The sequence below is a fragment of the Talpa occidentalis genome, unplaced genomic scaffold (genome assembly GCF_014898055.3).
Source record: "Talpa occidentalis isolate TD23 unplaced genomic scaffold, MPIMG_talOcc4v2.1 talOcc4.7, whole genome shotgun sequence".
Lineage (NCBI taxonomy): Eukaryota > Metazoa > Chordata > Mammalia > Eulipotyphla > Talpidae > Talpa > Talpa occidentalis.
The window spans coordinates 39,529,769-39,557,639 of record NW_023605083.1 but is presented as its reverse complement, the minus strand read 5'-3'; the positions used below and the strand labels follow the sequence as shown (position 1 = coordinate 39,557,639).

The window sequence follows — 27,871 nt, the reverse complement described above, 5'->3', positions numbered from 1 at the left end:
ACAACACACAGCAAGTGAGCAGCAGGGCTGAGGTTTGAACCCGGGTTCTCTGAGCTCCAGAGCTGGCGCTCGGTTGGGTTTTCAGCTCTCAAGTGTACTGTCTAGGTCTAGAAAACACAAAAAGGAATCTGGCTTTGACACTCGGGGAAACAATGTTAGAGATGGGCATGCTCACAGATGACAAGCTGCCCACTCAGCCACCCTCAATCAAATTTAAATTCAAATCAAAATTAATTACCCCTCTAAACAGCAGAAGGGGGCAGGGACCTGGTAGCCATGTGACTCAAGTCGGAAGACTCCCAAGAGTGGACGATCCCGCAACAGCAGGCCGGGGACGGGAACCTACCTGGCTGGCCCTTATCCCACTCTGCTCAGGTCCAGATGTTTTCAAGGAGGGGGTTGGGGCTGGGTGGGGGAGGCTCAAGTCAGCTCGGGAAACCCACAGAGACCTCATTCAGCGACCCCGCCCCCTTGAGAACCGAGGCGTGGCTACGAGTTGAACAAAACAACACCCAAAACAGGGGTGCCCCCCTCCCCCAGCTGGCTCTGCGCAGAGACAGTGGCTGCCCAACACCAGCCTCCAGGACAAGCGGCGGAAGGCCTGAGGTTTTAGGGGATCCCTGGAATCGTGGTTGGGGGGCTGAAGGAAGGAACCTGCAGCCCTCTCCGGGCTGGGTTGGCTGTCTTCCTCAGGACACCCCTCCTGGTTGGCTCTCAAAGACCCACAGATCCAAGAAAGGACTCACAAGAAAGTTCACAGGGTTAACACACCGTGCAAAGATTCTTGGAACACAGGGAACCATAGGGTAGAAACGAGGAAGCAAAGAGGTGGCTCACTCCACAGTCCCGTCCCCCAGGCCATCCCTCAGGCCCCCAGATCCTCGGGGACCTCTGAAAGCCCCGGGGGGGCCTCTCACGCGGACTCGGGGGCCCTAACTCTTACCTCTACGCGCTGCCCGGGCCGCTGAGCGCTGCCATCCCAAAGGCGCCCGCGCCCGAGCGGCCCAGGGCCAGGGTCACGAGGCGGGGGGTGGCGGGGTCGTGGGGCGCCAGGAAAGTTTCCGTGGCGCGGGCCAGGCGGGCCAGAGCGCGCGGGCCAAGCAGGCGGCGGCCGGGCAGGAGCGCGCTCCGGCCGGCTCCGCGCCTCCGCCTGCACCGCGGCGCTCGGGCTCCCGGGCTGCCCCGGCCACCGGCCGGCCCAGCCCCGCCAATAGCAGCCCGGGCCGCCCGCGGCTCCGCCCGCCCCGCCGGGACCCGGCGCGGGCGGGGCGGGGCGGGGCGGGGGCGCACCTGTTTGACCAATCGACCGCTCCGCTGCGCCCGACCCCCGCGGGACTGGGCAGGGGACCCCTCCGCGCCCCGCACGCGCCAGCCCCGGCCGGGGGTCCAGGCCTGCAGCACGACCACTTCCCTGCCCCTTCTCCGACGAGCCCCGGCCACAGCGCACCCCGGCGCCCCCGGCCCGGGCCTGGCGGGTCGCGCCAGCGGCTGTCTCCACCACCCCGCCGAGGCCCCGCGCGCTGCGCAGCTTCCTCTGCTCCGGGTTCGGTTCCAAGACAAAACCTCAGCTTTAGCCTGCAGCCTCCGGGGGTGCGCGAGCTGGGGACCCCCACTCTGCTTTGCTCACGGCCTTCCACTCCGCGCGCTCCTCTCCCGCAGGGCTTCGGCGCGTGCCCGGCCCCTTAAACTTTGCTTTGCGCCGGGGCTCGATTTCCGAGCGCGGGGCTCGAGGGCTGATGAGGCGGGGTCCAGCGCCTCGAGAGAGGCTGGGGAGGGGCAGCCCCAGGGCAGGTCCCCCGAGCTCCGCCACCCGCATAAACTCCCGAGGACCCCAGCTGGACTCGGGGAAAGTTCTCGAGAATGTTCGCAACCCGCTCTGGGAGCCACCAAGAAACAGGAACACTTTGGTGAGTTTATTGTCCCACTTTCCAGATGGCAAAACCGAGACCAAAGAGAGCCCGAAGTTTCTGGGCCCGTGGTGGCGAGGCTGCAACTTTTGCGAATTAAAGGTGAGTTGGCACAGCGCGCCTGGCTCCCCCCATGCCGCCCTCCGGCCCTGGGCGCATGCCTGGGCTCTCCGCGCCGCCCCAGCCCCAGCCCGGGAGGAGGGAGGAGGGAGAAGCCCAGCCCGCGCCGGGCCGCCGGCCTTACCTGGGCTGCGCGCCGCGTCCTCGCAGAGCGCGCCGGCCGGAGGCCCGAGCAGGGGCAGCGAGGCCCAGGCCAGCGCTCGCGCGGCCGCGCCGCCGGCTCCCATCCCGGACGGCCTGGCCCGCGCCCGGGCCCGCCGACCTTCCACCCTCCGCGGCACCTGCAGGGGCAGCGCGGGGCCGGCGGCCGGGGCCTCCGGGGCGCGCCCTGGGCCGGGCCCGGGTGGGGGCGCGCGGGGCTCCGGGGCGCGTGGACTGGGGCGCGCGGCCTCCCGCGGTCGCGGCGCGGGTCCCGGCGGGCGCAGGGCGCGCAGGGCAGGGCGCTATTTTTAGCGAGAGCTGCTCTCCCAGTTGGACAGACAGAACCAGTTAATTCCGCGGCTCGGGAAGGGCCTGCACGGGAGCTCCCGGGACCGGCAGCCGCGGCTCTGCTGAAAGCTGATCCTTCGCATTCCTGCCTCGCGAGGCGGGAGGGCGGGCGGACGCTTCTAATTCCTGGGGGAAGCTGGCGTCCTCCCTGAAGGCAGCGCCTGGGCCCCAAGTGCACGCCCCAAATGGGGCTCTTTCAGTGGACTCTGAAAGCCCGCCAGATTTCCTCGGGCTGACACCCGGCCGCTGGCAACTTCCAGAAAGATGCCCAAGCGAGGCCCCGCCCGCCCTACCGGGCTCCAGGACTGGAAAGAGGCTCTCCTTGTCTCTGCTGGCCCCAGCCCCACCAAAGCTGGCACACATCACTCAGGAGCTACTTGTTGAGTGAGGAAGAGCGTGTGCAAGTCCACACCAAGTGAACTGGAGGGGGAGAGTCTTCAAAACCCGGGCCACATGGGATGGATGCACAGCGTGGCCACCAACACTTGATCCACTTTCTGACTATGTGGCCTTGGCAAGTCATCTCATTTTGTGCCTTAGTTTCCTCCTCGGTGCAAGGGATTCTTAGGTGCCTAAGAGAATGTGAAACAGCTTTTGCTAAGCAAAGCATGACCTGGATGCTCATGTAATGAGTGATGAGAGAGATGCTAAGAATGAGAGGCATGGATCTGCTTTCAGGAAGCCCCTAGGTCTTCTAATTCAAGAGAGAAAGTGCTAATGGCCTCAAAGGTAAACTAGACCATGTGATCCTAGCCCAAGGGGAGAGAAATAGGCCAATGGACTTGAATAGAGGTGGCAAAAATAGACCCACATCTATGGAAACTTGATATGTGGTAGAGGCAGTGCTTCAGATCACTGGGGAAAGCGTGGACTTTTCTATAAATGGTGCTTTTACAGAGGAGTGGATGACCACACTAGGGAAAAAAATAAGATGCAATCCCTACCTCACACCATGTATTAAAAAATCAATCGCAGGTGGATTAAAGACTTAAACACAAAAACCTTGTAATGGAAAAAGTTTCTTAAAGGCCCCCAAAGCACAAGCCATCAAGAGAAAAGATCGATACATCTCATTAAAGCATAAAGCTCCCCTTTATCAAAAGAAGATATTTGCAGCACAGTATCCAAAATACATAAAGCTCTTCCTCAAATCAGTTGTCAGAAGACAAGAGAAAGTTGAGCAAAAGGTATGAGCAAGTAATTGGAAGAAGGAAAAAACAAGGATGGCCAATACACATTTGAAAAGATGTTCTGTCTCACTAGTAATCAGTTTGCAAAACCAAACTCCAGGAAAGTGCCATTACACACCTGTCAGACTGGCAAAAAGCAAAGACAGCAGGGAGCGTTGGTACAGATGCAGGGTCAGAGAGCACTCACTCCCGCTGGTGGAGGGGGAATGGAGAGGGCCACTCTGGCTAGCAATTTGACAGCATCTACAAATGTTGATGATGTGCCCACCCCAGTGACCCAGAGACTTCTGGGAAAAACCCAGAGAACCTCTTGTTCAATTCAACTGTGTCCGTTGTAATAAAGAATCTGAGACAGGCCTCGCGGGTGGTGCAGCGTGTTGAGCGCAGTGCTGTGAAGCTGTCCATAGCCTCTGGAGCGCAGATTCGATTCCTGGCCAGCCAGGAACATACCCACATGGTGTGGCAGACCTCTCCTGCCTCGCCGGCTGCTACCCTCAGCAGTGTCTTCCATCCATCTGCCTGTTCTGCTCCCCACTCTGTCTCTGGTGAATCCTCTCACCCTCCCGTGCCTCTGGCCTGTACCCCAGTTCTTGTATAAATAAAAATAAAATCTTTAAAAAAAAAAGAATCTGAGACAGTCCCCATGCCCCCCAGCAGGGAAATGCTCCACCTGGAGTTCCTGATGACTCTTCAGCAGGAGGATGGGGAGTTGCAGAAGATCAAATTGGATGACAACATTAACATAGATTTTTAAAACATGCAAAGTCAAATGATATCATATGTTGCTAGCAATGCACAGATGGGGTAAAAGTATAAAGAAATTCAGAAGAATGAGAAATACACCATTCAGCAAAGTTTTTACTTCTGGGAGTAAGATGAAGATGTGATGGCGAGTGGACATGGGTTTTATTTCTTGACCTGGCTGGTAGGTATCCAGGTGTTATTTTTTAACTATTTCTAACTTTCTTTTGAAGGTACAGAGCAAGCATGGAGGCTTAAGTCCTGCTCTCAACTTTGTTTCCTTATTTTAATAATGTGGTCATTGTGTCTATGAAAAGTTCAGCACAAAGCCTGGCTCAGGCTGAGGAGCTCAGCGAACCTTAAGGCTGTGTATAACCCGGTCCCAGTCTCCACAAATGGTTCACCAACTCAGAATGCCACCAGGCAGCCAGGTGTCGCCAGCTCCCCATCCTCTGTTCCACCTTCATGCCTTTGCACAAACTGTTTGCTCTTCCTAGAATTCCTGTTCTTCCTCTTTCTGCTGGGCCAAGGTCTTTTTCTCCTACAAGGACCCAGCACAGGCCCTTCAGCCCATCAGAAACCTGAGAGGTATTCAGCCACCCAGGTTTGTGATGTTGCACCTGCATAAGTGTATGTCTCCTCCCTGAGTAGACTGAGTGACCCCAAGCTGGGAAGCTTATCTGAACCACTATTGCAGCCTCACCACCTGCATAAAGCCTGACCTCAGGGAGGTTTGTTGAATGAATAACAGAAGTGAGAGGATTTGAATACTCAGAAACCAAAAGGGGATATGCCAAGCTCTCAGAAGGCCAGCAATCCCATTCTCAGGGCGGCTGCTGGTCTTCCTGGACCTCTTGGGAGGCCATGTGACCTTTTGGGATCACATTTAAGTTGAGCTACTTGCCAGGTTTGTGGCCTAAGGCAGCTACCCTGGCCTCTAGGCCTCAGTTTGTGTGTTTGCACAAAGGCTTATTGCAAAGGGTTCTTGTTAGGACATAATAGAGGCAAAAATACGTGGCCACGTTCTTGGTGCAGGTGGCAATTATAGGGCTATTGGCCAAGAGGAAGGTGTTTGCAGGCGAGGGTGGAAGGGAGCTAGTTGGGTTATTATGAAAGTGGGAGGCTGATTTTAAAATGCCAGGGGTGTTCTCCAGTTCTGAGAGCAAGCATGCACTCGGAGGCTGGTGCTCCCAGAACATGGGAGAGGCAGAATGTGCTCGAGCCGGCGCTCCTGGTGCTCCTTCCTCCTGCCTCTTGTCCTACCCTGAGTGGGTGCTGCGCAGCATTTCAGAACCGGGGCCCACCTCCCTGTCTCCCCATGTCTGCTCCAGCCCCCGCCAATCTGGCCTTGTACATAGCCCAGGGATCCCAATCTGGACCCCTCTTTTCCTTGCCAGCTTCCATCTGTAGGGGCGACAGAGCCTACAACACCTTCCGCAGGGACATGTCTGAGGCGATTAACCAAATGCATCGTCTGCAGTCTATATGCAAAATCCACATATGTCCACTTGTCGGGCGCTTCGATCAAGGCAGCATGCAGGCTCATAACAAGCTTATGGTGCCGACTCTAGAAGATGAATTGGCAGGGGTTGCATGTTTTACAAGCACACAAACAGGCTCTGTGGTCATTGAAAAAGAACAATGCTGTGCACTTCGTGGTTGGGACTAGACTTCCTGAGCTAATGATGTGATCTTCTTTGAGCCAGATTGCCCTAGACAATGCGGTATTATCCTGGTGACATGGCCATTAGCCACTGTTGGCATTTTGCTTCATGCAAATGGCCCTAGAAGACAAGAATCCTGCCCTGCTGAAGGTCTGCCATCTCAGTGGCTCTCAGGAAGGTCACCGAAAGCTCCTTGCTGGTAACGCCAAAAGAGACCTTTCCTTCTTCATCTCACCTGACCTGGAAAGTGATCCCTTCTTTCTCACCATCCTCCCCGAGTTGTTGTTTTTTTTTTTTTTTTTTTTTTCTGATTACTTCCTCTCCTTGGTTACCTCATTGTACACTACTGGGCTATAAAAGTTGGATTTAGACATTGTCTGTGTCCCCTGTATCCTTCTAGATTCTTCTACAGGGAACTCTGACTGCATCCAGGTTCTTGGCTTGAACCATTGTCTTTATGCGGTGATCCCAGCTCCAACTGTTCCAGAAATGCGTATTTCCAGGCCAGCCCAGCCACTGGCTGTGGTCTCTTGCCTGAATTTTAGTAAGAACCAAGCTGGGGTCCCCTGCTGCCACAAGGGGTTAAGACTCAGCCTATGAGGCTATCCACAGCCACTGCAGATGAGTTCGATCCCCAGCCAGGGAGCTACCCACACAGCACAGCAGACCTCTCCTGACTCACCACTGCTCCCCTCAGCAGTGTATTTCAGTTAGTCTGTCTGTTCTGTTCCCCACTCTGTCTCTGGTGAATCTTCTCACACACACACACACACCCCGCACCTCTGGCCTGTACCCCAGTTCTTGTATGCGTAAGTAAATAAATTAAAAAAAGAACTGAGCTGGTTCTCTGTATCCACCCTGTTGGTCCTTGCCAATGGGTTCTCTTCACTAGGAGTCCACAACATAGACCCAGTCACCCCATCCTTACCTCTGACTGAAAGTTCTTGGTGGCTTTTTGTTGCCTTATCATGGCCTCCCATACCCTGGGTGCTGTGGCCTCTTCTCATCTACCCAGATTCGATTCACTTTGCCACCTTCCTTCCTTTTCTGCGCCAGCACCCAGGGCTTCAATCTGCAAAGCTCCTTCCCCTTACCCAGGCTTCCAAGCACCAGTTTATCCGCCCCTTCTTGGCCAAGTTAATGTCTTTTCATGGCAACTTAGATGGCACCTCCTCAAGAAGCCTTCCCGGCCTAACACACTAATACCCGTGACCACAAGCCACTTTTCTTCTTTGGTGACACACAGTGGGATGCTGGATGAATATGTTGCCCCCCCACCCGCCCCGCCGCCAGCACTGGGAGTCCCTGAGCACAGGGATCATGCCTGGTTTTGTTCACCACTGCAGAGACCTCAGCACATAGTAGGTGTTCAGTGAACATTTGTTGAATGAATGAGTGAACTTGAGTCCACTTGCCACTCCAGTGCCGGGCTTTTTATCATGTTGGACTGTTGGTTGCCTGAAATGCCCACATCTCTGCACATTAACAAATATGCCAGGTGCTTCGTGTGTTCTCTCACTTAATTCTCACAAATACCTGTAAGGGGGTTCTATTCCTTTATCAATTTCCAATTGACAGATGAGGAAATTGATGTTTGGAGAGTTTAAGCAATTCATAGATCACCCCATAGCTTGTCAATAGCAGAGTCTATCCTCAAACCCATGCCTGTTTGATCCCAAATCCTGGGCCCTAAAGCCTCTGTGCCACAGCCCTGTGTTCATCACGTACATGATGTTTGATAGCCATGCAAAGCAGCCAGTCACAGTACGTGCACGTAATGCCCTCCGTCGGTCCTTGGACACTGTGCCTTGAAGTGAAGCATATAGAATGAAGGCAGAGCCGCCAGGAATGTTCTGCTCAGGGTCATTCACATTATATAGAAATCACATTATTTGAGGTCCTGCTGTACTTAATCTCTTATTGGGGCAGGGGGCCCTCACTAGATGGTGGAGGTGAAATTCAAAACCACTTCCACTGAAGCTTCCTGTAGGATGAGAGCACAGGCCCTTGGGATCCCGGGAGCACGATGACACGCTGGAGGGAGCAGAGCGAAGCCCCCATCCAGTGTGCATGCAGGGAAGTGAGGGCCACAGAGAAGAGAGGGCAAAGGGTAGAAATGTGCAGACCTGCTCCAGCCCCGGGGGTTTGTGAGAGCACACCCAGAGAGAACACAACTGGGTCAGACCCCTCCAGCGCATGAGGAAAGTGGATTTAAAAGGCACAGACTGGACATTAGCCAGAGCATGATCAGCGGAGAGGGGTGCTGGACACTGAGATGTGCACCCAGCTCCCCTTTAAAGAGGACGGACTCACTCCCCCAGGTGTGGAAAGGCTCTGCACCCTCTTTGGGGGTGTCCTCTTTTAAGAGAGCCACCAAACTCGAAGTGACAGCCCCTTCTGGGTTAGCCTCCATCAAGTGACAGATCAACCCAGGGGCCTACAGACCAGTCCGAGGACACTACTCCAGGGAGTCCACCCCAGTCAGGGTGGCTGAGCCGTCCCCAAGACTGCAGCGCAGCAGCTCTTGCCCTGTGCCAGCTCTCTGCCTGGCCCGCTGCAGCATGGAGCCTTCAGCCGTCTCTGCTAGAACTCCTGCAGGCCAACATGTCTACGAACCTACTTCCTGGGGACCCCAGCCTGGGTCAGGGATGACAGGAAGCACTGTGTGCCCAGACTGGGGGGAATGACCCTGGAGAGGTGCCTTTAAAGTCATCAGGTGAGCTATCCAAGGGGGAACAGGCCAGTCCCAGGAGGGCTAGAGAGCGACTATCCTGAGCCAGAAGCAGAAGTTGGAGGCAATTTGTAGTGGGGATGGTGTCAGGACATGGAGGAAGTCACAGTCTTAACTTTCAATTTTCTTTTCTTTTTTTTTAAGATTTATTTATTTATGCACACAAGAGCTGGGGTACAAGGCAGAGATTCGAGGGGTGAGAGGATTCACCAGAGACAGAGTGGGGAACAGAACAGGCAGACTGACCGAAACACACTGCTGAGGGGAGCAGCGGGAGAGACAGGAGAGGTCTGCCTCACCACGTGGGTTGCTCCCTGGTCGGCCAGGGATCGAACTCGTGCTGCAGAGGCTGTGGATTGCCCCACAGTGCGGTGCTTAACCCCTTGCGCCACCAGGGAGGCCCAACTTTCAATTTTCTTATGAAGTCAGCAGGAAGTTGGCTACTAAGAGGAATGATAGATTTTAGAATACTTGCATAAAAAGTAATGAACACAGTGAGTGAGAGATAAATGTTGCCATAGCATTAGACAGGAGGGCAGAGCTTCAGTGGGTGAACAGGACTTTGCCAGGCCGTGTGCCCAGAGAGGGAAGTCATACCAGGCAAGAGAAACTGCTAGTGCCCAGAGCTGAGCTGGGATGATGGGGTTCAGGGGGCTAAAGGGTAAGATAGCCAGATGAAATGCAAGAGGCCCACTTAAATGAATGTCATATAAACAAGGAAAAGTTTTTTTTGTATACATATGTTTGATGCAGTATTTGGGACATACTTATACTAAAATTTATATGTTATTTAACTCACAACCTTCTGACCCACTCCCCGCCAACAGCCCCTAGTGGGTCCCCCCATAGTATGGCCCAAGTACACCTCGTTCTTCCCTTGCTCAAACACCTACAGTGGCTCCCCATTGCCCAAAAGCTCAGTAGGTCGTTGGCGTCCCTCCTATTGTCTCATCTTCAGCCGCCCCCAACCCTCATCCTCTCACCCTTTCATCTCCTGCCTCGGGGCTATTTGCTCTGTCATTTCCTTTATCTACAACTGACCCCACCCCATGTCCTCTCTTCCAGGAAGTCTTCCAGATTTCTCTGGGTGGACAGAGGCCCTCATCTCCACTGATGAATAGCAGCAGCACCTTCAGCAAGTCCTCTCACATCTCTGAGTCTGTTTCCTTGTCTCTAAGATGGCAACAGTGTTCTTGAAGGTTGGCATTCCCTCTACCTGAGCCCAGGTCAGTCCTGGCACCCAGTGAGCACAAAAGCAAGTTTGCTGAATTGAACTAACACAAAGGTCCTGAGACTTAACAGTTGCACTTGCTTCTGGGAATTACCAACAGTGGAACTTAGACAAATTCAATTCCCTCTATTGTGATGAGCTGAAAAAAAACCACTGCAATTCTGATTTCATAACAGGTTTCTCTCCCAATTGACAAGGGGCCAAACCAGCTCCCCGGAAAGCACCCATTTTAGAACAAGCATGGCGCCCAGCTCCCTAGCTCGAGGCAGGTAATATCTACCTTGCACATTTTTGTCTTTGAGCCCTCCCAATCCCAGACCACAAAAGGTGATTTCTTATAACCATTAGCATAATTACCCAACTGCAAGGCGGTGGAGAAGCGATTAGGTGAGCCTATGATTTTTGCAGTTATTTGTCTCAAGTAAGTCACCTGAAGTTCATCTGCCATCAGGATTCATGGCTGCATTCTATAATCGCAGGGAATTATTTTGCTAATAACAGAGGTACCTTGATCTAATTTACTTTTAATGCCAAGAGCTGCCCTCCCAGAATAATCAGCTCCAGGGCAATTCCAATTTCCAGGTTTGTTACACGTTCTGGAGAGAAGATTCAATTCAAGGAGGCTGAAGTTACTTCTTTATCACCCAAAGTCATCTAGGGGCGAAATGCAATCCTACCTCTACTTGTTTGCAGAAAAATACTGGGAGAGGCCCAAAAGTAGGGAGCCAGGGGCTCCCAGCCAAAAAGAATGACAGGGAGACACCACTGCTGGGTGGGTATCCCCTGGAAGAGCCCTCATTTTCATGCCTCCATTCATCATCTCATTCACCTTCTATTCCATTTCTGGGGTCTCGCCCCCACAAGACCTAGCCTCCACTGTTAATTTGACTACAAGTCTGATCATAATAATGTGGGTAGCCCCATCCAGGTGCTGTCTGGAGATGAACTCATAACCCCCATGAGGCGGGCGGGTGCTGCTGTGAATCCATTTCACAGATGGGGAAGCTGAGACAGGCAAGAGACTTGGCTCAAGTCACTTAGCCAGGAAGGGGCCCTGGCGGGGTTGGAACCATGAACTTCCTCAAGTTCATCTGCAGAGCAGGATCCTGAGCCACCAGGAACTGTGCAGCCCCCTCACAACCACTCTGGGTGGGGGGTGTGGCTTGCCCTGTGGTACTGAAGAAACATCTGAATTTCAATAGGGATTCATTTGGCCGAGGTCTGTGAGTCCTTGGAGGAGCTGGGTTTGGACCCTGAGGCCCGCCCGATGCCCAAGGGCCACCTTGGTGAAGCAGGAAGTGCTCCCAGCTGCCCGGGCAGCAGACCGGGCTAATGTCATTTCACCAAGGGCACCGTGACCCCGCCCTGCTCTTCCCTTCCTGCTCTGGGGCAGCTCCTCTTCCCCAGCCCCCACCCTCAGCCCAGAAACCAAGTGTCCTTTGTTGTCATGCCATGTTGCCAAACAGAACCTACTTTCAGAGGCCTGTCCGTTCACTCGGATGCCTGTGCGTTCAGCCCAGGGCTGTGGTTGGGCAGGAAGGGCCAGAGGTTCACAGGGCCCTGCACGCCTTTCCTCTCTGCGCCTGGCCGGCCCATCTGTGCTGGGAGGGAGTGGGTTCGAGCCCCACACTTTTAAAATGACTGAGTCACAGAACCCTCGTTTCAAATGAAACATTTCAGGCGAGCCCCACGCTTACATGGATGAAAATAAGCCATTCCTGGCAGAGCTGTGTTGGGGAAGGTGAGTGTGTGTGTGTGTGTGTGTGTGTGTGTGTGTGTGTGTTGGGGGTGTGTATCTCCTATTTGGCAATTTCTGGGCATCCCCATGAGGCCCCCACACAGTTGGAAAGCCACTAGTCTGTCAGTGTGTTGACTGTTGTCGTTAGAGCCAAGAAGTCTGGGTTCCACCCATGGCTGGGGATGTGGGAAGTGCTGTGTGAGCAGCTCAGTGCCCCCCACCCTCGAACCCTCATCCACCCCCCCGAAAACCGTCTTGCCTTGTTGGTGGCACCAAGCGCCAAATCCGAGCGGGGCCTGTGTACAAGGCCAGGCTGTGCCCAACACGCGCTCCAGCACCAAGAGCCATCCAGAGTCTGGCCTCAGAGGAGGGACACCTGCCTCCCACGCAGGCCTGGGGCGTCGTCCTGGCACGTTCTCAGCGGCCAGACGGACAGGCTGTTTTCTCTGTCCTCTCCTTTTTTTTATATTTTTAAGATTTATTCATTTATGCATACAAGAGCTGGGGTACAGGCCAGAGATGCGGGGGGTGAGAGGATTCACCAGAGACAGAGTGAGAAACAGAACAGGCAGATTGACCAAAGTACACTGCTGAGGGGAGCAGCGGGCGAGACAGAGAGGTCTGCCTCACCATGTGGGTAGCTCCCTGGCCGGCTGGGGATTGAACTTGTACTGTGGAGGCTGCGGATCACTTTACAGTGTGTTGCTCAACCCCTTGTGCCACCAGGGAGGCCCTGTCCGCTCCCTTTTCTAAAAGGATGTTTTTATGTCTCCTTAGCACACACTCACGGGTCATCAGCTTGCCGGCCTGAGGCTGCAGGAAATGGAGGTGCGTGCTGTCTCAAGGATGGGGACACCTGCCCGCAGCCATGGGGGCAGCTCAGTGCCCCTCCAGCCCCCTGAACTCCTGCATGCAGGAGTGACTGGTACCACCCAATGCCCCAGACACTCACTCAGCAAGACTGGGAAGGCTTCCTGGAGGCAGCAGTGACCAGCGCTTGAGTAGAAGTTGGTCCCTGTTGAGAGGGTTGCAGGTGGGAGGAAGAGGGTGTTCTGGGATCAGAGGACAGAATTGGAAAACCCCTAGGCAGTCAAGCATCTGAGGGTGTCCCAGTCACTCAGTCTGGCTGAAGTGTGGTGTGGGCATTTGGGGGCCATGGCAGGTGGGGTGACAGAAGGGTCCTTGAAAGACTGTGGGAGGATCTAAGGCATGGGAGCCAGTGCAGGTTTTAAGCAGAGGAGCAGGGGAGGCCAGAGGCCCATTTTAGAAGCTCATCAGTCTGCGTGTGGTTGGGGGTGGAGGCTGCGAACATAGGGTCCCGCGCCACCACCCCGTGCAGACACACTCCGTACAGCCCGTACAGCCCCTGCTCCCTCTGAGATCAGCACATGAACAGAAGCGAAGGAGGCTTCGTGCTGCCCCCACCCTGCCCTGACCCCTTTGGCCTCAGGACTGAGGGTCAGGAAGAGTTCAGAACTCCACCCTGACTTCATCCCAAGTAGCTGATGGGGGTGCTTTGATTTCAGGACCCTCTGAAACTGCCTGTTTGTGGACAGGAACTCAGGCAGAAGGCAGACGTCCAGCCCAAATCCCACGGTGACAAGCCCGTGCTCCAGCTGTGCAGACCCTCCTGGTCCTGGATAACCCCCCAAAACCCCCACACCACCACCACCACCACCACCACCACACCCAGCTGGGGGAGGGGAGTTTCCAGCCCCACTACAAGCCCTTTTGTTCCGCCCTCAGCCCTTCATCCCCACTGGTAGAGGTTTTCTGGGCACCCAGTCAGCCCCAGGTCAGCTGAAGGCCATGGCTGAGGTGGGGAGTAGTTCTGGGGGGCTGGGCCGGGGGCTGGAGCACAGGTGATTTCTGGCAGTCCAGGAGCCTACCCCTCCCCTGCTCAGATCCTGTCCCTGGCTCCTGTCTGCTCTAGGAGGGCAGCTCTGGATGGGAACAAGTTTATCCCTCAGGGAATATTTGTGATGTCAGACATTTTATCTCTCACCCTTGGGTGGGGGAAGGTGTCATCTAGGGGCTGAGGGTCAGCAGGGCTGCTCAGCACCCTCTGATGCTCACAATGGGCCTCAGGACAAAAAGGTGTCCAGCCCGTCTGGTCAACAGTGCCTTGGGCTGTGTCCCCACAGCTGGCCCAGCCTTCCTGCCATCACTCCCATGCTTCATGCTGGGCACCTCGGGACGCTCATCCCCATCTCTGCACCTTTGCTCCTGCTGCTTCTCTTTCTGGGGTGCCTTCCTCGCTGCTCACACCTTCCTAAAGTTCATTTCTCCCCATCCCTTCTACTTGTAGAGACCCTCCCGTTGTCTGCACCAGTGCCAGAGTGGAAACTCCCAGAAGCCCACTCTGACGCCCTGACTCCCCTCCTCCCCATCAGCCCCTCCAGAGTCTCAGCACCTCAATGCAATGAGAGACACATGGGGTGCTTGGGGCTGGTCACAGTGGCATGAACACAGGATTTGGGGTCAGCAGCACCAGGGTTCAAATCCTGGCTCTGACATTTCCTAGCAGTTTGACCACAGGCAAATCAGCAAACCTCTCTGTGCCTCAGTTTCCCCCTCTGTAAAATGGAGATAGATTTTCCAGCAAGAGTTCTATGGGCTGTGCACTTTCCTTTCCGTGTGCATATGCATGCACGCGTGGCACACACACACAGAGGCACACTGGGATGTAGGTCACCGGCTGGAGTGCCTCAAGCTATGGGTTGTGGGGATCCAGCCATCATGGGGGTACAGGCTTCCAGATTGGACAGAAAGGCACCCCTCCCTCCACCTGCCTCTTCCCCTGCTTGCCTGTGTCAATTTTACCCAAAGTCTCCCTAGGCTTCTGTTTGGTTTTCCCAGAATTCTGGCTGAGACTGCTAGAACAGCTCTGGGGAGGGGGGGCAGGGTTCCTGGCCCATCTGGATGTGTCTCTGTGTCCAGCCCTGAGCTGGGCAATGTGGAGTCTATGGGAGATAGAAGGATGCGGCTCCAGCTTAAAGACTTCCAAGGCATAACCTATAAGATGTCCCAGGGCCGGAGGTGGTAGTGACAGAGAGGGTAGGGCCAAGGAGAGACCAGAGCAGCCTCAAGCTGGTCAGGGCTGGCTTCCTGAGGGAGGTGGCAGGATCTTGGCTAGGCAGTTGAGTACAGTCTTCAAAGGGCCCAGGAAAGGGAGTGGTATTGACACAGCTGGGAAGGCCCCAGACTGTCCTGTCTTTCACCCTGGAATTGGGGCCTCTCTTGAGATCACATCTGGAAAGACCATCACAGACTGTTCTACAGAAACTCCTAGATGGTCCTGTAGGCCCTTTAGACACAGCAAGCCTACGATATCAGGCCCCTCCCACCCAGAATCTGCTCTTCCATAGTGCCCCCCTCAGTGTAGACACCAGTATCCCCTGCCAGTGCCCCCCTCCGACCCTGTTCTCTAACACCACCCCAGTCTCCATTTTTTCGGTCTGCTTATGGAGCAATTACAACCCAGAGTGGAGATGAGCAGAGAAGTGAGTGGACTGAATTCATCAGCATGTGGCAAAGTAGCCTAAAGCCCAGGGCACCTGAGCAGTTCAAACAAGGTCATCAGGGAAGGCTTCCTGGAGGAGGTGACACTGAGACCTCAGCCTAGGATGAGCAAGAGTGGCCAGCTTGGGGAGGAAATGGAGAGAGCTGCAAGTGGGGAATGTTCCAGGTTAAGGGAACAGCAAGTGCAAAGCTGAGTGGGAGAGAGGAGGACACTTCGAAGGCAGAGATGAATTCGTGACAGGGGCATAGAGAGACGTGTGACTAGAGACAGGGGCAGAGACACCATCCAAGGCCAGGGGCCATATTAATGAGTTTCAACTCTCCCCTGCAGCAGCAGGGTGTCCTGTGGGACTTGGATGTGCCTGTGAGTGGCCCTCTTAGGTTGCACATAGAGATGAATTTGGGGGTGCGGTAGAAATGGGGATCCCTGGGAAGGGGTGAGGCAACTGCCTAGTACTCCACGGTGGAGCTGGCCTGAAGTGGGGGCTGGGAGATGGAGCCAAGCCCGCTTAGCAGGGGGACGGCGCTGGGAATGGTGCTGGGTCTCCGCTCTCGGGGCCTAAGTCTCACGGGGTAATGGCGGATGAGCTGGAGATCCCCGGGAGACCTGCCCTGGGCCCCTTCACACCACAGACCATTTCCCATTTGTTCCAGCCTGCAGAGCTGACCTCCTGGGAGGAGTCCCTGCTGGGAGGGGCACGGCTTCCAAAGGCCTGGGGTGGGGTCAGCAGCCCCGGGCACTCCCAGCCAGCAGAAGGCATGGGCAGGGGAATAGAACAAAAGCCTGAACTTGGAGGGCCCAGCAGTCACCCCGGGGAACCAGCAGGGAGAGGAGACTGGGGACACACAGCCTGATGGGGAGCAACCCCCTCGCCGTGTTGGAATAAGGAGCCCCAGAGCAGCGGTCTAGCAAGCTAGGGTACAAGTTAGCCGCCCCCCACTGACCTCCTTGTGCCTCAGTTTCTTCATGCAAAAAATGGGGGCTTAACATGTGCCGGGGGGCAGGGGAGCCAAAGGAACTGGTCCACCACTGACCAACCAAGTGGACAAAGACCTGCAACTCTGCAGGGTCCATGAGGAGGGGCCTGCCCGAGGCAAGTGTCGCCGGGACAAGCTAAGACAAGAGCTATCTGGCTTAGTCCTCACAGAGCTGGGAGTCCTGTGGGGTGGCTACGACTATCCCACCCTCTGATAAGGAGGTCAAAGCTCAGAGAGCCCAGCAGGCCTGCACTCAGAGAGGGAGAGGCCTGGCAGGATGGGAGCCTGGGGGCAGGTCTAAGGCCCCTGGCAGGTAGCTCACCTGAAGGCTGTGGAGATGCTGACTTGTTCCTGACAGAGCTGCTCTCCCCCCAGGAGCCCCTCTCTCTGAAGGACACCAGCCCCTTGCTCTAGAGCTTTCTCCTGGCTCTGCCTGGCCCAGCTCCAGGCACCAGGCTGCCCTCTGCCCCTCTCCTGGGCCTCACTCCGCCTGCTTGCACAGCCAGCTGCTTTGGCTTGGGTGCATAAATGATTTAAACCCTCTCCGCTGGGCCACATTGTTCTTCTTTATTGACTATTCTTTCTGATTTAGCCTCTTCCCAGAGTCCCGTGGAGCCAGAGGGGGGGCTCCAACCCTCGCCCACCTGCCCCTCTGGGGAAGGTCAGAGGCCAGCAGGACCGAGGTTGTCCTGGGCATGGGGACAGGCTGTGGATTGGGGGTAACCGAGTGGCGGGCCAAAGCACAAGGGCCTGGGGCCCTGGGTTGGAACCCATGAATGCCTCACGAACTTGTGAGCCTGGGCCCTTCTAAGCCTTGATGGCTTGATGGTCTTAACTGAGCCTCTGGGTTGCTCCTCCCCTGTGAGAATCAAGTCTCCACGTGCACCAATCGGCTCAGAGCCAGACGCAAACTAAGCGCTCAGGATATTGGGTCCCGGAGCTGCCTCTCGGACCACACTTCTTCCCCTGTGAACAGACCGCGGTGGGACTGCGGTTTCTGTTCCTTCAGTCCTCTGAGGCCCCGCCAGCGGTCCAGGGCAGGCCCTAGACAAGACGGAGGCATCTGGATTTGACACTCCTTCCCCACCGCAGGCAGGCCACGCCCTTTAGTTCCTCCGTTTCACAGATGGGGAAACTGAGGCTTACTGAGGGCCCAGGACTTTGCTCAGGGCCCGCTGAATTAGCTGAGTGGCAGAGCCAGGAGGAGCCCTGGGCTCTTGCCCAAGAGGCAGGGCAGGACCGAAAGGGACTCATCTCCCAGGGCTCCGTCCACACACACCCACACAGCCCCGTGCACACTGGTTCAGAGCATGGGCTGCGGCCTGGCCATCCCCTGGCCGTGTGACTTTGGGTGAGTCACAGCCTCTCTGAACTGGTTTCCTCATCTCCAGCAGGAGAAGAGTAACAGCAGCCTCCCAAGGTTGTGGACAGGGAAGTGAGATGAGGAATGAAAGGCTCGTGGCCGGCCTCATGGCTGTTATTCTGCGAACAGTTTCAACTTGTTACCAGCCAAGGCGAACCCGCTCGGTGACATCCTCAGCCTCCCCTGTGGGGAGAGTCAGGGGGTGGTGACTTCAGGCCCCTGAGAGCTTCCAGCCCAAAATAGTCCTCTCTCCAGTCCGACCCTGTCCCGTCACAGCTGTTTCTGTCCCCTGCTGAGCTGACTTTGCCTTCGGTCATGACTCCCCCTGACAGCCCCCTGGGGGGCAGGCTCTCCCGTGGCCCAAGGAAGGCCCGCCTGGGAGCAGTTTGGGCACAGGGACGGCTCAGCCAGAGCAGTCAATAAAGCTCCAGAGCTCTGTTCCAATCACCTACCGCACTGTCCCATCTTGGCCGTTCCTTAATTCCTTGAGCCTCGGTTTCCCCATGTGGAAAGTGGAGCCCACAGCCACCCACCAGTTTTGTCGTGAGGACTCAAGTAGAAAACAAGCAACTGAAGAACGTGGCCTGGAGTCTCATCTGAAGTGGCTGCTTAATAAATAGTGCTGGTGAGCATACCTGCCCCACTCACCTCCAGCTGCCCCAGCAAGGGCCCCCAAGCAGCACTGGTATCCCCCCCTGACTGTCATCAGGAAGAAACGAGGCTTCCACGCATCGCCCGTTCTGCCTCCAGGAATTTAAAGGAAAACTCACACCTTCTGGCACCTTTATCTGGGCTGTCTGGCTGAGCCCGGCCCCCTCCTCCATGGATCACAGACACCCCCCAACAGGTGTCCAGACTAATGCAGGTCTACCTCTTCACTGCAGTGGACACTCCCACCCCAGACAGTCTGGGGAGCCGGCAGGGCGAGTGAATCTGAATCTTCGTCAGACGAAGAAGCTGAGGCTGTGAGGAGCAGGCACTTGGTCCGGGCCACCCAGTGATAAAGGGAGCTGGGGGGGTGGCTCGGGGTCTGGGGCAGCTCAGGGTGCCCGGTGCTGATCAGAGGCAGACACTTAGATGGTGAGAACAGGAACTGGGGGGGCATGGAGGGCAGCACCCTCAACTGGCAGCCAGGGAAACTGAGGCCCAGGGAGGGGAGGATGTCTAAGGGCAAGGAACAAGTTAAAGGCCAGACCAAGCTTATGCCACCCACCATCCATCCATCCATTCATCCATCCATCCGCCCACCCATCCACCCATCCGCCCACCCATCCATCCACTCAGTCTCCCAGGAAGGTGTGCTGGGCACCTTCTGCTCGGGCAGGCCATGCAAGGCCCTGGGGATACAGTGGCAAACAAGACACAGCGCCTGCCCTCGGGGGTCTCATGGTCTCATGTGGGAGTCAGACCCTGCCCTGCTGGGGGAAGCACCCAGGGCTGCAGGCAGTGCAAGGTGGGGCCGGCGGCCGCCCTGAAGGGACTGGCTGGACGCGTAAGAACCCCAAACCAGAGTGCTCTGGAAGGGGCGGTTTGCCCCCGAGGCTGGCGCCGTCAGGCCCTTCCTCAGGAGTCAGGAAGAGGGGAAGGCAGGTGCCCTTTGAGCTGGACACAGCTCTGAGGGACCGCGCTAGAGGGGATCTCTCTGACCCCGGCCCAGTTCACACGGGGGCAGCCGAGGCCCATCCACAGAGGGCTCTGTGGGGTCCGTGCCTCGCCTCCAGCTCTCTTCTCCCTGCCCACTCCCTCCGCTTGTCGCAGCAAAGAGCCCCTCGCCCCTGTTTGCCGCTCCCCATCCTTGCGGTCAGAGACCTCCCTGGCCCTGTTCTAAGGGCCCCACCTCAGGGGCGCCAGAGGGGGCGCTGCTGAGCCCCGCCTGCTAAAATGCCCCCATCTGGCTGGTTCAGGCCTTCAGAACAACAGGGTCAGTGGCCGGGCATTTGGCCAAGTGCCATGCAGCCCCTGAGCCCTGGGGCGTGGGGTCGGAGCTCAGGATAGCACCAGGTGGACTGCAAGCAGGGAAGGGTCCAGAGCCCCGCCCCAGCTCTGCCTCTCCCAGCCCGTCCCTGCTGAGGCTCCTGAAGGCCCCGCAGAGCTCAGCTTGTCCAGCGTGGACCAGAAGCATCGGCCTCTTGGGAGTGTCCAAGAAGCCTGAGAAGAGTCGCTCCAGCCCCTGCTGTTCTCTGCGCCTGGGATGCCCCGCTCCCTCCCTGGCTGGTGCCAACTGCATCTACCCATTTGCTTATTCAACAAGTCTTTGCTGGATGCTTGCTACATGCCAGCCAGAGACGGGCTCTCGGGATGATGGCTGTCAGAGAGCTTAGAGACTGGGGGATACAGAAGTCACACACACACACACACACACGTGCACACACATATGTATACACACACGTACATACACACAGTTATGTGTGGTGCAAGTGGGAACCAATCTATAAAGAAAAAGAGACACAGAGAGTGGGTGCTCATGGGATGGATTGGGAGAACATGTTCTGGAGAAGGCTTCTCTGAGGAGGTGGCTTTTCAGTTAAAATTGGGAAGAGGAAGAGGAGGAGTTAGTTCTGTGAGGAGTGAGAGGAAGAGCCTTCTAGGCAACAGAAATAGCACGTGCAAAGGCCCAGGGGTGCTAATATTTTGGCTTGTGTGAGGAAGATCAGTACAGTTGGAACCCAGAGTGATGGGGTAAAGGAGTTAGGTCATGACGGGAGGCAGAGTGACAGACCTTGGTGGAAGGGACAATGTGGGCAGCAGGAAGAGGAATGGGTACAAGAGAAGAATCCAAAAAAAGAGACTGACAAATAGGAGAAAACCAGGAGAGTGGACTGTTCCAGAAACCATGCCAAGAGTTTCACCAAGGGGAGCATTGTAGACTTCATCAATGGAGGAGTCACCTCCTCCAGGAAGCCTTCCTGGACTCTAGGAAGGGTTAAGACTTCCATAGGACTTTGGCCTCCCCATCAGAGTGCTTACCCTTCTCCCTGGGAGACAAAGGCAGAGTCAAGATTTAACTGATCTCTTCAAACCTAATCCTTAGCTCAGGACTTAAGAGGAGTATTTGTTAAGTGAACCCGGGCTCCGAGAGGAAGTGACCGAGGTTAGTTTCCTTTGCTGCCCTGCTGAACACAATCCTTCAGCTTCAGTCTGAGGTAGGCTGAAGCTGTGGCCTAGACCTGGGGCCCCTCCAGAGGAGAGCCTGGGCTCCCCTCCACTTCCGCCAGTCACTTCCACTTCCTCAGGACCCCCGTCTCCTCTCCTGCCCCAGACACCTCACTTCCTCACCAGCATCCAGAACACCAGCAATGGCCTCCTGCAACAGGTGAAGGCAAAGGAGGCTGACTGGGATGGGCCTTTGGATTGGGGTGTGGGCAGCCTCAGTTTCCAGGGCCCTCAGCCTTGCCTTCACCAGAAGCTGCCCCTAACAGTCTTGGGGGACAGCAAGTAGAGTTTGTGGGTTCCTGAGACCTCATGGGAGTCCAGGTGGACCCCAGGGATTTGGAACTTTGTTCAGCCATGCATTTCTCTCCCCTAGACAAAGGTCTGCGGCCTCCACAGGCAGCATCCAGGCATCCCTGTGCCAGGCTTCAGGTGGATGCCCCTAGGGGCAGGAGGCAGTCCTAGCCCAGACTGCCTACCCCCAGGCTCCCCCAGGGAACTCATCTCTCTGAACCAGTCTGATGTCATGCGTCTGTCTCCCACTGCGGGCTGGGAGCTCGTCCAGGGCAAGGCCCGCTCTCTTGCTCCCTCTCCCCTCCCCCTCCTGTCTCTCCCTGTCTCTCCCTCCCTCCCTGCCTGCCCGCTAGCTTTCCTTCCTCTCTCCATTCACCAAGCACAAACTATTTCGGAGGCTTCGGTTCTTCCTTCCTGCACCCGACCCTGACACAGAACCCGCGCGTGGGGCGACTGGGCTGGCATCCACCCGCGGCCTGACCACCCGGTCCAGAGGCTGAGCCTCCCCAAGCGCCCGGGAGGGTGGCAGCTTCAACGTGGCAAAGAGCCCCTCTCCCTGGGCAGAGCCGAGCTCCTGCGGGAGGAAGGAAATGTGCCCTTGAATCTGTGCCTGCAGGCTGGGCCTCGTGAGGGTGGCGGTCCAGAGGGAAAAGAATCTGTTTTCTCAGCAAGGACTGTGGTTCCAGGAAGACCCAGGCCCCCAGAAGGCTAATCCCAGATGGGGTGAGGCTGCCCCCGGCTGGTCCTTCCCTCTGAGGCCCACAGGACTCACTCTCTACTGAGCCCTAGAACTGGCTGCCCCCAAAGCCCTGCCTCAGACCCTCAGCCACACTTCTGCCCTCCTGCTTCCCTCCTTCGTGTTTGCCCAGAGATGGCCAGAGAGCCCGGGGTGTCCTGCCCCAGGGGCAGCAACTGGCCAGCTGGGCCAGGGTCTTGTTACCTGCATCCTGGAGCCCCCAGCCTGCAGAGGCTGCCAGGGCTGAGCGCTGGGCTTCTCACAAGTGCTGCCCCAGCCTCTTGGCAAGGGCTCTGTCCCAAGCAACTTCTCGCCACCCATCTGCCCCGGGTTTCTAGCCACCCCGCCGGCCTGGGAGGCTGCGACAGGGGACGGGGGACGGGGCAGCTCCTGGGTGGCACCTCCCGGGGCCGCAAGCGAAGTGCTTTCAGTTCCCACCTGGCTTTCATTACAAGGTACGTTCCTGTTGCTGGTCCATCTATATTTATCTACAGGATCTCACTAATTAAATTCCCCGAAGCACCCGGCAGGGCTGCGGACAGCCAGGGAGGCAGACAGGCAGGGGAGCTGCAAACTTCCTTCCTTTCCTTCTCGGCCAAGAGCAAAACAGAAGCAGCTGAAACTGCTCTCCCAACCCCCCACCTCACCAATGCCTAGCGTCCCAGGGGCTACCCAAGACCCTGACCCAGGGACCCTTTGGCCTCATGCCCGGTTACCCCAGGCCCCACGCCCACCCACGGGTCCAGGACAGACGGTGCCCAGCAGCCTGATCCCCTCCTTCCAACTCCGATGCCTGCCCAGAAAAGTCTGCCCGGGCAGCCAGGCTGAATCCCCAACTCCGCCACTGTGCGGGAGCAGGTCTTACCGTAGGCGTCGCCTTGGTCCAGGAGGGAGTCCGGCTCCATGGCGGACGGGCCCCCAGCCCCTGGCCCCACCTGATTTATGAACCGAGGCTGTCTCCATGAGCATCTGGGTTTCTCCTTTTGTATTCCATCTGGCGGCTTTTCCAACTAGATGACTGGGTATTCCTGCGAGCAGGCCCCTTTCCAGCCCTCGCCTTCGTACAGTACATTTAAAGTAGCAGTAACCTCTTTTCCCTCCCCCCGCAGCCCGGCTGGAAACATTAGAAGGGACTGAGGCAGCAAGATGTCTAAAATAGGAAGACGCCCGGACGATTGGCCTGGCTGCCTGCGACGCTGGCTGCGGGGATCTGGTCCGGCTGTGCAGATGGAAAAGCTAAGAGGTGAGGCCGAGCTGGGGCTTAGCATCTGGAAACTGGCTCTGGGGCCCCAGGGGGTTGGGGGAAAGGCGAAGGCTGACCCACTGTGGGAGGGGGTGGTCTGCTCTGTACACCACCCAGTGCCCAAACCCCCAAGGGCTTCTCCTAGGCCCTGCTGGAACCTCCCACTCAAATCTGTTCTACAGACATTTCCTGCAGTGTGGGGGATGCAGAAATTGACTCATCCATCCATTCAGTTAGTGGCTAAATTTTGTTTGAGCATCTACTCTGCACCAGACGCCTTGCCAGGTGCTGGGTTTGCAGCAGGAAGCAAGAACAACATCTCGCCTCTTGGGGCTAGCAGGTATACAGTTCAGTGCAATGCAGACTATGGGTTAAGTGCTATGGCATTGGAGAGAAGGGATGCCTGCCCTGTGGGGAAGGTAGTCAGGGAGGGCTTCCTGGAAGAATGAGCACCTAGTTGGAATCTGAAGTAGACGTTAACCAGGTAAGGATGGGAATGAGGGGAGAGTATGCTGGATGGAGGGAGTGGCCTATGCAAAACCCTTGAGATGAGAGGGTAAGTGGGTGTTCAGTGCCCCTCAAATCAGTTTTAGGTGGTTGGAGTAGTGGTTGAGGGGGGTGCAAAGGCTAAAGAAGGAAGCAGGTGGGGCAGGACCTCTCAGGGACGCTGCCAGGCTGACCTGGGGATGGACCAGGGCAGTGACAGATTCTGCATCCTCCTTTAGGAGGGCTCTGTGGCTGCACGTGGAAGAGGGAGGTGCTGGGGAACGCTGAGCTGGGGAGGCTGTCTAGTCTCAGGGGGAGGTGGAGGTGGCTTCTGCAGGAATAACTGTAACAGCACTGAGTGCCACTCCCTAAGCAGCCACCACTGGGCACCCTTCTGTGCATGGGCCACTTGGTCTCAGGGACCACTGGTCCCTCTTGAGAAACTCCAGCCACCCTATTCTACAGATGAGACCAGGGCAGCTTAGAGAGGTGAAGTGACTTGTGCAAAGCTTGTGAGTGGCTTTTAGGCCAGACCTAGACCCCGGAGGTGCCATAGTCTTATGCCAGGGGATGGAGGTAGGAGCAAGACCGGACAAAGAGTCAGTCTACTCCACCAGAATATAGAACAAAGCTATAGGCAAGTGTGAGAGGGGTACGTCATTTGAACCCAATCAAGGAAGACTGCCTGGTCGAGGAGGCACCTGGTCAGAGAGAGAGAAAAGCAGGATTTGTATGAGCAGGGGAAGAGGAGAGGATCTCAGGCAGGGGGAATGACACAAGCAAAGGCATGGAAGCAGAGGATGGTCACACACATGGGGAATGACGACTTGGAGAATATCAGGGAGTCGATTGTGGGGGTGAGCAAGGAGGACATGGAGGATGGCCTGGGAGGGGACCCGGCCCAGGGCACCACACGCAGCCTCAGAAGCCCAGCCTTGGTGACCAGCTTTTTGGAGACAAAAATCTGGTGCTGAGGCAGAGGGAACAACAGGAGAAGGAAGATGGGAGGCAAACCAGGGCCTGCAGGAGGGCCCAGGCCTGGCATCAGGGAGGAAAAGCCCCACCTGGGCCCCTCCTAGGCACCCCCTGCTGCCCAGCTGCTCCCAGCTCAGTCAGTGGCTGCTGACGTGGTGGCTTAGCCTCAGGCAAGCTTCTTCTCTCCCCCTTCACCCCTCCTCCCTGCCTTGGACGACAGCAAGCCCAGGGCCCAGCCTCTGGCTGCCTTAATTACAGGGAGACCAGGCCCTACCCGAGCCAGTTGCAGGCTCTGGGCTCCCTGACAGTCCTGCTCCGTGGGCCTGGGGAGCAGGTTTCGGTGGCGGGAAGGGTTCAGAACAGGGAATCAGGCCCTCGGACCACCTGCCCTCAGGTGAGTTCAGGAACAGTTCTCTCCCCGGCTTGCAGGACCTCGTTTGCACGCATGACCCTGTGGTCCCTGCAGTGTGGGGTTAAGAGGCTGGGCTGAAATCAACTCTGTCGCATACTAGCTGGGTGACCCGTTGCTGGTTACCCTGGGGAGTCTCAGTGGTAGACTGGGACTTCTCACGGCCCCTGTGCATCGGGGCGCTTGTCCTGGTTAGATAGGGGTGGGGGGACATCAGAGCCTTGGTAGGCAGGACCGACAGCTGTCCCTCAAGTATTCAGGAAAGGGTGATGCTCGCCCTTAATCCAAGTGCCGGTCCACTTGGATCATCTCCTTGGTCTATAAGGGGGGCCAGGCAGGGGCCAGAGGAAGGGCCCATCTTGCAGATGCGGAAGCCAAGGCCCCAAAAGAAGAGACTTGCCCTGAGGGTCTCGTGGTGAGGCTCAGGATGAGCCCCTCACCAGCTGTGGCCCTGGAAACAGGAGGAGGGGCTTGGTGGGCAGGGGATGGGCCCAACTCCGGCTGCGCCTCCAGGCAGCAGAGTAGCCAGGGCCGGGCGCTTCCCTCAGAGGGCCTTGCTTTCTCACAGGCCAAGGACAAGGTCAGAGTAGGATTAGCCTGGCCCTTCCCATCCTCCCGATCCCATCCATCCGTTTCCCTCCCTGTATGAATTAGGATGGTTGGGGCAACGTGGGCTCCTGCCTGCCAGGGACTCACCACAAACCTGTCTGGAGCACAAGCTCTGCCTCCTGCTGAACTTGCCGTGGCAACCTCCGGCCGAACAGCTCCCTCCTCTGGCTGAGCTGCACCCCCTGGAGCCACCCCCACAGCTTGTTCACAGCCTCGGCACACACCTGCCTCATGACCCCCGAAGGGTAAAGCCCTGGGCGTGAAGTTTCTGGGTCAAAAAGCGCCAGCTGTCACCTTCCTGGTGCAGCCCAGGACAGCAAGACCCCCCAGTTCTGTGGCTCAGCCGGCCAATGGGTACGAGGAGCTGAGTTGCAGCCCGGCCGATGTGACGTGGGCATGGCCATGTCTGCTGTGGAGCGGCTGCCATGCTCGCGGGGGGAGGGGCGGTGGTGTGAGAAAGCAGAAGGACCCTGGAGGCCACTTCATGGAAGGGCTGGGGCCCAGGGAGCGTGGGAGGCCCAGCTGGGGTGTTGGGGGGGGCGATAGGCCCGGCTCCCTGGCTGTTGTGTGCAAAGTGGCGCGAGCAGCTGTGGGCGGCGGGGTGGGCGCTGCTGAACGTGGCTGGCCTCGCCTGGAGCCCACGCGGCGGCTGGAGAAGGGCAGGCAGCGTCCGGATGCGTGCGGCGCCCTGACCCTGGCCAAGGGGACGCTGGGGTTCTGGCCAGATGGGTGCAGGGAGCTGGGGGAGACCCAGGAAGAGCTCCGGAGCTGGGGTCTGGAGCTCCGCTGGGGGAAATGGAGACAAACACGCGTCGACGTCAAGGCGGTCACTCCGGGCCGGGCGGTCGGAGCTCCGTGGGGAGGTGGGGCTGCTGGGCGGAAACCCGGGACAGCCCAGCACACCAGCCCCCCGCACTGCCTGCCCGCCGGGGTCCTCTGGTGCCAGACAGGACCCGCCGCACCTTGTAAAGAAACGGAGCTGCGTAACCCCCTGTGCAGCCGCCCAGGGTGGCAGAGGCGGGACAGAGCTGCCCACTGCTCGGGCCTTCCCGCTGGGGAGGACGTGGCCACGGGCTGCCCTCCTGGCTCTGTCTGCCCCTGCTCGGCTCACACTAACCCCCCGCCCCCAGCAGGGCGAGTGGCGACTGCAGGAGGCATGGGTGGGGACAGGCAGCACCTCGAATGAGAGCCCCAGAGGCGGGGCTCAGTCCCTCTAAAATCTAGGCCCCTCAGCACAGGCTTCGAGGCCCTGTGTGGGCCGGTCCCCCCATCTCTCGCTCCTTCTCCCCTCTCCTCTCTCCCCCCTCCTACTCCTCACCCGGCTTTCCTGTGAACCACCTGCGCCCTCTCACCCCAGGGCCTGGCCGTCTCCCTGGGTGGATCAGCGCGCCCCGGAGCGTCACCACGGCCTCGGCCAGGCCTCAGGTCAGGGGCCACCTCCCTCGCCATCCTCTCCAGGCCGCCGTGCCCCGTCCGCCTCACCTCCATCCACTCCCCCCTCCTGCTCCAGTTTGCGTCCCGGCACCTTGGATGAACCTGCCATTTTATTCTCTATTGGCACACGGTCTGCCAGCCCCTGCTTCCGCGCAGCCTCCATGCGGTACCCCGGCACAGTGGGCCCCCAATAACCACGAGTTGGAAGGACTGAGTTGCCTTAGCCACCAACCAGGGCCGTCCACCTTCGTTTACAAGACGGTCCAGGAGCCTCTCGTCAGATCTCCTGGCTGCTTGAACTGGGTGCTCCCTTCTCGGTAAGAGGGGACCCCAAGGCCAGAGTGGTTGGAGGGAGACCAGAGGATCTTCTGCTGGGGGCAGGGGGTTGCTGGGAGCCTAGCACTCTGTATCTATGCACCTCATTCTTCAGCCTTCATTCGGAGCCCCGCTTCACAGATGGGAAAGCTGAGCTGCTGCACCCTGAACGTGGCAGAGCTGGGGTGTGAGACGGTGTCCGCTGCTGGGGGGCAGGCCCTGCTGGCCCCCTCAGGCGCCCAGGGGTGCCTCCAAGCCAAGGGGGAAAGGAGCTGATCTGGAGGGGGAGGCAGGGTGGCTGGGAGGTGGGGCGGGGCTAGTGAGAGGAATGTGGAGACCAGCCTTTTTTGCTCCCCAGAGTCCCCACTTCACAACTGGGGCCACTCCAAGCAACTGACCTTCGCCCTCCGCAGCGGCTAAGGCGAGGGCTGGCTTTGCTTTCTTGGCTCTGGCTCTGTCAAAAGTCTTGAAGCGGAGGGCCGCCACTTAGTAGGGGCTGAGCCAGCTGGCAGGCACCGGGGCTCATTACAGGAGGGCCCTGTCGTC

The 27,871-nt window shown here is 57.5% G+C and overlaps 1 protein-coding gene across 3 annotated transcripts in view; it reads right to left on the bottom strand.

The window, feature by feature from the left end:
- The window catches only part of DAB2IP (DAB2 interacting protein), a 174,064-nt gene extending 150,949 nt beyond the window's left edge, over positions 1 to 23,115 (bottom strand). For 2 of the 3 annotated variants that reach the window (XM_037494980.2, XM_037494982.2), the window contains exon 1: positions 22,720 to 23,115. In XM_037494980.2, coding sequence (XP_037350877.1) covers positions 22,720 to 22,759 — 40 coding nt within the window. In that variant the 5' untranslated portion in view covers positions 22,760 to 23,115. The remainder of the gene's footprint in view (positions 1 to 22,719) is intronic. The other variant, XM_037494979.2, reaches the window with a different exon arrangement.
- Positions 23,116 to 27,871: the final 4,756 nt, after the last annotated feature.